Here is a 9590-nt window from a genome sequence, read left to right as displayed (position 1 = left end):
CCTGAGCCTTGATCTAGGCCCCGGGGGCTATGTAAAAAATAGAATAGGGGTTATTTTTTGTATCGTAACGCTTGTGACCGTCGAGGCCTTTACTTTTGAAGTACTTATGTTTCTTAGTTGTTTTTTCTTATGTTTCCGAGCTTCTGCCCTCTGTCGCTCCTGATCGGATTTCGTTTGCAAAACACCCCCTTGGGGCCTAAGCCGTCCCTTGAGCGAGAGGTAGTGAGGGAGTGCCATAGCCCGGAGGCGTAGGCCGTCTCGCGACTCTACCAGCCTCTCGCTTAGGAAACAGACCTTGGTCCGAGGGGTTTTTACAACTGATTCGTCAGAGCCTGCTAGGGACTTAGCGTAGGAATTTTTGAAAAACAACTGAAGAATGGCGCATGGGACCTAGGGGACGCCCAGGGAGGTCCCCTATCTAGCCTTCGAGGGGGGCTTGGTTCTGCCGAAGTAGAACCGAGTCCCCCTTGCCGTGTTACTGTATTGCCGAGGCCTACGATGGGCTCGGGGGGTTTCTCGAAAAGTTAGACCAACTAAAGAACGCTTTTTAATTGTATTTCGAGAAACGATATATACAATGCTTGGAAATTTAGGGATAAAAGCGACGTAGCTGTTCTATGTTCCAAGCGTTGGTGAAGACTTCGCCCTTCTCGTTGGCCAGCTTGTAGGTCCCGGGCTTCAGCACTTGAGCGATGATGTACGGTCCCTCCCATGGCGGGGTCAGCTTGTGGCGACCCTTGTTGCTTTGTGCTAATCTCAACACCAGGTCGCCTACCTTCAAGTCTCGGCCTCGGACGCGTCGAGCCTGATAGCGCCATAGGCTCTGCTGGTATTTGGCCGAGTGCAGTAGCGCGACGTCTCGGGCTTCCTCCAGTTGATCAAGGGCATCCTCTCAGGTGGTGCGGTTACTTTGTTCGTTATAGGCTTGCAGCCTCGGGGAACCATATTCCAAGTCGGTGGGGAGGACGGCCTCGGCCCCATAGACTAGGAAGAAAGGCGTGAATCCCGTGGCTCGGCTTGGAGTGTTCCTTAGGCTCTAGATGACCGACGGGGTGCCGAAGCAGACAGGAAGGTCGATGCGCCCGAGGGGTCACGTGCGCTTCCTTGGCACGATGCCGTGGAAGGGTGCGATGTCGCCTCGGAGCCTCGACCGGTCGATCTCCAAGAGCTCCAGGGTGTTGGCGTAGAGGATGTTGAGGCCGCTGCCTCCGTCCATCAACACCTTGGAGAGTCAGGTGTTGCCGATGATCGGGTCGACAACCAGTGGGTACTACCCGGGATTCGGAACATGGTCAGGGTGGTCATCTCGACCGAAGGTGATCGCCTCTCGAGACCAGTCAAGGTACTGGGGGGTGGCCACCTTGACCGAGAAGACTTCTCAGCGTTCCCTCTTGCGCTGCCGCGCCGTAAGGCATGCTGAGGGCCCACCGAAGATCATGAAGGCGTTGCGTACCTCGGGGAACCCGTCGCCCTTGTCCTCGTCCCGGTCGCCGGCGCCCTTCTGCTTGGCATCGTCATCGGGGAGCCCGAGCCTGACGTAGTAACGTCGCAGCATGGAGCAATCCTCGAGAGCGTGCTTGACCGGGCCTTGGTGATAAGGGCATGGTTTCTTGAGCATGTCGTCGAAAGGCCTAGGGCCTTTGGGGCCTCGGGGATTCTTGCGTTCTACGGCCCTGACCAGATCAGCCTCCATGACCTCCTGCTTCCCTAGGCGCCCCTTTTTCTTTCTCTTAGGGAGGTGGGAGGCCGAGGCATCGGGGGCCTCGTCCCTCTGTTTTCCCTTGGCGTCGCTGTCGGGGAAGATGGCACCGACGACCTCCTCGCCCGAGGCGAAGTTGGTGGCGATGTTGAGGAGCACAGCAGCGGTGCGTGGCATGTTCCGACCTAACTCCCGAACCAGGTCTCGGTAGGTGGTGCCGGAGAGGAAAGCCTGGACGATCTCCGAGTCGCCGACGCTGGGCAACTCGGTGCACTGCTTGGAGAAGCGCTGGATGAAATCTCGGAGAGACTCGCCTGGTTTCTGGCGGCAACTCTTAAGGTCCCAGGAGTTTCCGGGACGTACGTATGTGCCCTGGAAATTCCCAACGAAGACCCTAACCAAGTCGCACCAGTCGTGGATTTGTGAGGGAGGGAGGTGCTCGAGCCAGGCTCGCGCTGAGTCTGACAAGAGCAAGGGGAGGTTGCGGATGATGAGCAGGTCATCATTCGTGCCACCTAGCTGGCAGACCAGGCGGTAGTCGGCAAGCCAGAGTTCTGGGTTGGTCTCACCGCTGTATTTCGCGAGGTTGGCTGGTTGCCGAAAACGGGCCGGGAACTAGGCGACACGGATAGCTCTGCTAAAGACTCGAGGGCTAGGTGGCTCAGGAGAAGGACTGCGGTCTTCCTCGCTGTCGTAGCGGCCACCTCGGTGCACATGGTAGCCTCGGGCGGGCCCTCACCGTCGTGGCGTCGTCGTCGGCCGACCACCTCATGGTCTCCCTGCACCTCGTGTCGATTGTTGAGGCGGTCAAGAAGCACGGGGACCCTGTGGGCTATCGGTGCTCGAGCAGGTTCGGGATGAGTCGAGGCTTCCCTGTCCTGCCGAGGCGGTGCCGCGGGTAGGTTCGATACGCCCCCATGCCGTCGGGAGGCGGAACTCTCGGCCTGCTGAACCGCGACGGTCTCTAGGAGATCTCGGAGCTCGCCACGGACCCGCCGCCCTTCCGTGGTAGAAGGCTCGGGCATTGCGCGAACCACCATTGCTGCAGCCGCGACGTTCTGACTAGCGCGATTGAAGACCGGGGGTTGCTCACTCCCTTCGTCGTTATGGATGCGGTGATGCACGTTGAGGGCCCTCCGTCGGGCTCCCCGCTTTTCGCGCGTGACCTCGCTGTTCCTATTCGAGAGAGTCTTGAAGCTGCTGCAGAAGGAGTTGGTCTTGCTCGACCTTGGCCTGGAGCTCACGGAGCTGTTCTAGGTCTGGGCGCTGAGGTCGCGCAAGAGCGACGTTCTCATTTCGTGCGGCCGGTAGGACAGCGCGTGGAGGTGTAGCGGCGCCCGCATCGGGGCGGAGCGGGGAACGGCTACCTGCCCCCTCGTCCTCTTCGCCCACCCTCGGCATCCCGAGCCCGACGTGAAAACACTCGCGAGTGGGGTCATAGGTGCCTTTGTCGTCGGAGTCGGAGTAGCCGAAGCAGTAGTCGCTTGCGGCCAAGAACTGGCGCAAAGCCCTAGGGTTGTGGAGTCCAGAGAAATCCACCCCGGGCCATGCCTCGTCCTCGTCCGAGGAGTTGGCGTGGGTGCTCAGGTCGAGAGCGAAGCGCTGGCGGCGTTCCGAGGGATGCTCATGAGCGGCAGTGTAAGTGTAGGCGTACGAGGCGGCGGCATTTCTCCACCCAAAGGGGTATGGGGATGGTGCCGTCGCCAGATTCTGCTCCGCCGGGGTCGGCTCTTCAGGGAGGTAGAGCGGAGCTTGACGACTGGGCGTCGCCGCGTGCCACAGGCAACTTTCCTTTGTCCAAGCTCAGGCTAGACAGGTCCCCAGCCAGGGACCCTGTGCCAACAGCTGGTCGTAGGATATCGGCGGGGGGTGGCGTGTTGCCCCAGATTCGCGTAGCGTCGGGGTGGCCTTGTTCGTGTTGTGCTTGGTGAGCGCGGCGAGAGCGGCCGCCCGGACGCCGCCTGCGCCTGGGCTGCCGAGGCGTAACTTCATCGTCGGACGGTGGGGCTCGAGGAGTGAGGAGAACCTTGTCGTACTCATGCCCTAGAGACATGAACTCTAGGCTCCCGAACCATACCACGGTGCCGAGACGCAATGGTCGTTCGAGGTCTGCCATCCGGAACCTGCTGGGATGACGAAACCAACATGCAGAGGCCCCTACCTGGCGCGCCAACTGTCGGTGTTTTGGACCGGGGGGTCCTCAACCAACCAGTGAATTTGTTCTGCGTGCTCTCGATTCCGGATGGTGATGCAAAGAGACATAAGGTTTATACTGGTTCGGGCAATCGAGGCCCTACGTCCAGTCTGAGAGATCGATCTTGTATTTCTTGCACCGAGGTGCTCGTAGTAGGGGGTTACAAGCTAAAGGAGAGAGGGAGCTAGTCCCAGGTCTCGGCAGGGTATCGTGCGGGCCGCTTGAGACGTTGCTCTTAGGCGGCAGGGATGTGCGTGTGTGTGTGTGTTACAAGGTGCTCTCCCCCTCCAAAACAGCCCAAGTCCTCTCCTTTTATAGCATGAAGGGAGGACTAGGACGGTACATGAGCTAACTATACGGCGTCGTGTGAATAGAGGCGGCGTGTCCGGGCCCTATAGCCTGTTCCTGTGGCGGCGTAGTCGTCGGAGTGGTCCGTCCTTGGAGCACTGGGCGGCGTGGCCGTCCCATTAGATCCTGTACGTCGTGGAAGCCCCGGGACTGCCTCGGAGTGGGTGCGGCGGTGGACGTGCAAGCCACTGTGGACGGACTGTGCGCGAGGCCGAGACTTGGTCGGTGTCGAGGCTGCACCGTGGTGGAGGGGTCTCGACAGGCACGAACCCCAAGATAACCGAGACCTTGGTGTACAGTGCCGAGGCCTCGAGTGGGCGGCTGATCGTGGGTACAGTGTTAGGACACAGTGGCCGGTAATCCCCGCCGTACCCTGTCCCAGCCGGTATGGCGCCGATCGTGGACACAGCGTTAGGACACAGTGGCCGATAATCCCCACCGTACCCTGTCCCAGCCGGTATGGCGCTGATGCGACCTCGGGTCGCGTCGGCCATTCTGTGGCGTTGAGCCATCGTCCGGCTGAGATTGCGGGAGTGGTTGAAGCATTAATGGGATATGACGCGTTGTCTGGAGGGTCGGTCGAGGCGGGGGGTGACGGGCTGCGGGCGATCCGGCCTCGAGCGACACGGAGACTGAGGCCTCGCGCGAGACGGAAATCGGGCTCCTTGCCGAGGCCTTGCGCGAGACGCCTCACGCGATACGGAGAATGTACCCCCTGCCGAGGCCTTCCCTGGAGAGCCTCGGGCGAGACGGAGACGGCGCTCCCTGTCGAGGCCTTCCCTGTGGAGCCTCACGTGAGGCGGAGTTTGTTCCAGGATGCCGAGACCTCCTGCTCGAGGCTCGAGGCGAGGTGGAGGAGGACCCAGTGGGCTCGGTCGTGGCAGGTGAGGGGCCCACGGCTTACCTTCTAGCTTTATTTTTTAGATGGGATTTTAGCGACCCATTTAATGTTTGCTTGGGATACCCCGTTCTAAGGTACTCGACAATAACATTCCTTTGTTTATAACTCTTCCAAAGATCATCGCTGTGTTTCCGCACATTACTTTCACACTGTTCAACATTATTTATCCCCGTCCACTGGTATTTTTGAGTTTTGAGGAGTATCTAGTCATTTTGCTTGATCATTAATTTATGCTGCAAATTTCTTTGTGGAGTGGAGTGAGTACTCCCTGTGTATCCTTTTTAAGTGTCGCTCTAGTATTCACGTTAGTAATATTAATAATATTTATATATTCAAATAAGTTTACTAGGAAAAAAGATTCAATGATATAATTAATGATACTAATTATATGGCATAAATATTAATATGTTTGTATATATTTAATTAAAATTTAGTATGTTTGATTTCTCAAAAAGTGAAAATGACAACTAAAAAGGGATAGAGCGAGTACATGTTATCCACATCTATTGTCCACTTCTATACTACATCTGTCTCAAAATAGAAGTCGTTCCCGCTTCCCGAGAAGTTAGTTTTTTTAACTTTGACCAATTCTATATATAAGAATATTAATATTTATAATACATAATTAGTATCATTATATAGATCGTTAAATATATTATCATAATAAACTTATTTGGAGGTATAAATGTTGCGCGTATTTTTCTACAAACCTACTCAAAGTTAAGAAAGTTTGACATGCACGCATCTTATGATGACTTCTATGCTAGGACGGAGGGAGCATGGACAATTGACCATACATTCAGGCCTTGTTTAGTTGGCGATTTTTTTTGGAAATGGTACTATAGCATTTTCGTTGTTATTTAGCAATTAGTGTCCAATCATAGTCTAATTAGGCTTAAAAGATTCGTCTCGCGAATTTCGTCTAAACTGTGTAATTAGTTTTATTTTTTATTTATATTTAATGCTTCATGCATGCGTCCAAAGATTCGATGTGATGGGAAATCTTGAAAAATTTTGCAAATTTTTGGGAACTTAACAGGCACTCACACCGCCCCAAAAAGAATAAAATTTAGGTTTAAGACTACTCGAAGTTTCTCAAATCTGAACTATTTTACAGAAAATTAATATTAGTTAAACTCAAAATTTGATTTCTTGTTTAAGCAAAATGTACTGTACGACGGATGGAAGGAGAAGGGGGTGTGCAGTCAAGCGACTGTTTGTGTTGTTTACCGTGCTCCTGGCGCGTCGCCAAGCGCAAGCGGAGATATTTGTTTCAGGCCGTGGGAGTGGGATATGGGATATGAATTGTGGTTCCTCCTGGCCCACTTTGACCGGCAAGACTCGTCAGTGCTGCATCCGTTGGACGGTAGCGGAACTGCCGCCTGTGGAGGGACACTGAGGGCTTGTTTACTTTCTCCATAAAGTACTCGTTATGACATCAATATTTGATACATATACGAAGTATTAAATATATATTAAAAAATAACTAAATTATACCGACGATGATTAATTTACGAGATGAATTTTTTAAACCTAATTAATTCATGATTTGATAATGTGGTGCTACATTAACATGTGTTAATGACAGATTAATTAGGCTTAATAAATTTGTCTCACGGATCACTGAAGACTTCTACAATTTATTTTATTATTACTATCCGAACACTTCCGTGATATCCCAATGTGATATATAACGTGGATTTAAACACAGGACAGATAGAGACGCATGACCCAACATGTTGCGTGCCCCGTTGGAAGGATGTTGTGATCGGCTACAGAAAAAAAGACTGCTGCAACCTTTTTTTCATCTCTTAAATCACTGGTGGTGGCAAGCTGCTGCAACAGAACAGGACGCAAATAAGAACAAAAAATAAGTTTACAAAGAACAAAAACAATGACTCTATTCACTTGTGTTATAATCCGTATTTTTCAGCTTATTTTTTCAATCGAAACCGTGTTTTTCTCTCGTAACAAATCAGTCAGAACAATATTTCAACTTATTTTTTCAGCGAAGCAAACGAGGCCATCGATGAATCTAATGTAGTAATGTTTCAAATAATTATACTACCAAATTATACTACCAAATTATATTACACGGTGAATCTAATGTAGTAATGTTTCATATTAATTGCCTTAAATGTTAATATTATTTATATATATTTGATAAATTAAGAATATTTAACTAAACACTTCTTTAATTACATTCATTTTATTTATAGAACGGTGGTAGTAAACTTCATCCGACTATACCTAAAATAAATCAACTCATAGTATCATCCTAAGTCAAACTATTTTTAATTTAACTAATTTTATAGAGAGAAAAAATAACATCTGTTTTACAATGTACTATTGATATTAATTTGGTCTTGTGAATATTGATGGTATTTTTTATAATTTGATTAAATTATAAGTAGTTTAGGATAACTTTAAAAGTTGATTTATTTTCCTTTGATTCCTTTGTCCCACGTATACACAATTCTCGGCTTGACTGAGGGAGTAATTACTTATTTTCTTTGATTGCTTTGTCACATGTACAGGCTTTATGGCATCCATGATGGTGAAAAAGCAGTCCATTCAACATCTTAGCAGAAGATAACGAGGTTTTAGGAGCAAAAGGCGAAGATTCAGAGGACGGCAATTCAAATTTCAAACACAGCACCCAAATGGGCGTCGACGAACCACGCGAATCATCGTACGCCCATGCTCGAGAGGAAGTTCAAATGCCATGCATACAATCCAAGCAACGAAAACGACAGTAGTACTGCGAATATTTACAGGACACGAGAATGCAGATTAAAGACATAAAGACAGACAGACACGGGAATACACATTCAAGGAAGACATCAACGATAACGAGGACTAAGGACGGCACCAAGTAAGGAACTAACATGACGATGACACCGATCAAGGAACTAGTAGTCGCCGTCGAAGAGGCTCCGGCCAACCTCGAACGACGCGAAGGCGTCGACGCAGGCGTACTTGAGCTGGTCATACGTCAGCTTGCGCGCGTCCCACGCGCTGACACGCACATGGTGCGGCTTCTCCATCCTGACGCCCATCACCTCGAACACCAGCGTCTGCAGCCCGGCCCCGCGGAGGGCGGGGTTCCCGAGCGTGGTGGCGGCGAGCGTGCGCAGGTCGACCATGCGCCCGACCTTGAGCCCGTACCCGGACCGCAGCTTGGCCGCGTCGTCGAGGACCCCGACGCCCACGAAGGTGAAGCGGTCGTCGGCGAGGAAGTCGCACAGCGACTCCGGGATGTAGTCGGCGTGGAGGATCTTGAAGACGAGGCAGCGGCGGCCGACGCAGATCTGCAGCAGGGCGACCGGGGGCACGTGGCCCTTGGAGGTGGACGGGCGCCACTCCACGTCGATGCCGACGACGAGGCGGTTGAGGCGGCGGCGGTGGATGCGCTGGATCTCGTCCAGCCACGAGTCCACCACGGCGCCGGAGTCCGTTAGCGTCGTCTGGATGGCATCCTCGTCGAACAACACCTCGAAGTTGCCGTCTTCGGTGCGGTGGATACTGGTCGCCATCTCCTCTCCGGGCTCCGGCGATCGATCTACTCTCTTCCTCTCTCTCTCTCTCTCTCTGCGTTGTCGTGGGGTTTTTCAACTTTCAGCTGGTTCTGTGATGTCGATAGAACCGCTCTGGGGAGCGGTGTATATAGGCCTGTTTGTAGAAGGAACCGCGGAAAGGGTGGTGCGTCCGTTCACGCACGAATGGGTGGCTGAGATTTCGTTTGGTTGGGGTTCTCGCGTGCATCGACGGCCCTGATCACTCCAGCAGCAACGCGGGGTTTGGCCAGTGTACGCTCTCGCCGTGCATGAGAATGGGCATGCCCCACATTACAGGCCTGTGGGGAGGTTGGAAGAAACGTTAGATTTCGCAGCGCATGCGTGGCTTTCCTTGGACTCACTGACAGTAGTGGTCCCAGTATGTTTCTCGTGTCGTGGCCCACTTGTAATTGACTGCCCGTCAAATCATACGGAGTAAAGTATGGCCGAATGGAACAACGGATAGAAGGGGAGGAAAATCTGTTTGAGAGTTTCCCTTTCGCTTGGCTGATAAGCCATAATGATTAATTTGTTGTGAGAGAAAAATATTGTTTATTAACAAAAAATATAGCTTATAAGTCAAGCGACTGTGGGCCTGTGACACTCGATTCTCCTGAAGAAACCGGCGTATCCGCCTCTGCGTGCTATCTATGGGCGACGATACTAAGGTCAGTCTCATTGCAGGTTTCATATCACAGTTTCTAACACAGCCACGTCAGCTTTACAGATTGAAATTGAAGAATGAAATTACCTTTCTCAATGTGCAGTTTTATTTCACGATTTCATAGGCTATCTTTGACATTTAATTCTGGTATGGTATTGTGATCAAATGTGTCATGCAATTTGTGTAGCCATTTGACATCGTATCTAAACTAAGGCCATGTTTAGTTC

At 51.8% G+C, this 9590-nt stretch overlaps 1 protein-coding gene across 1 annotated transcript; it reads right to left on the bottom strand.

Annotated features, from left to right (window-relative positions):
• Positions 1-7778: 7778 nt before the first annotated feature.
• LOC136458950 (3'-5' exonuclease-like) lies at positions 7779-8768 on the bottom strand. Its single transcript, XM_066458849.1, has one exon. It carries the CDS (start codon positions 8676-8678, stop codon positions 8055-8057), a length of 624 nt encoding a protein of 207 aa, XP_066314946.1. The 5' UTR covers positions 8679-8768; the 3' UTR covers positions 7779-8054.
• Positions 8769-9590: the final 822 nt, after the last annotated feature.

Source organism: Miscanthus floridulus, chromosome 6 (genome assembly GCF_019320115.1).
Source record: "Miscanthus floridulus cultivar M001 chromosome 6, ASM1932011v1, whole genome shotgun sequence".
Lineage (NCBI taxonomy): Eukaryota > Viridiplantae > Streptophyta > Magnoliopsida > Poales > Poaceae > Miscanthus > Miscanthus floridulus.
The sequence above is the reverse complement of the archived record's forward strand: the minus strand, read 5'-3'. Positions and strand labels throughout refer to the sequence as shown.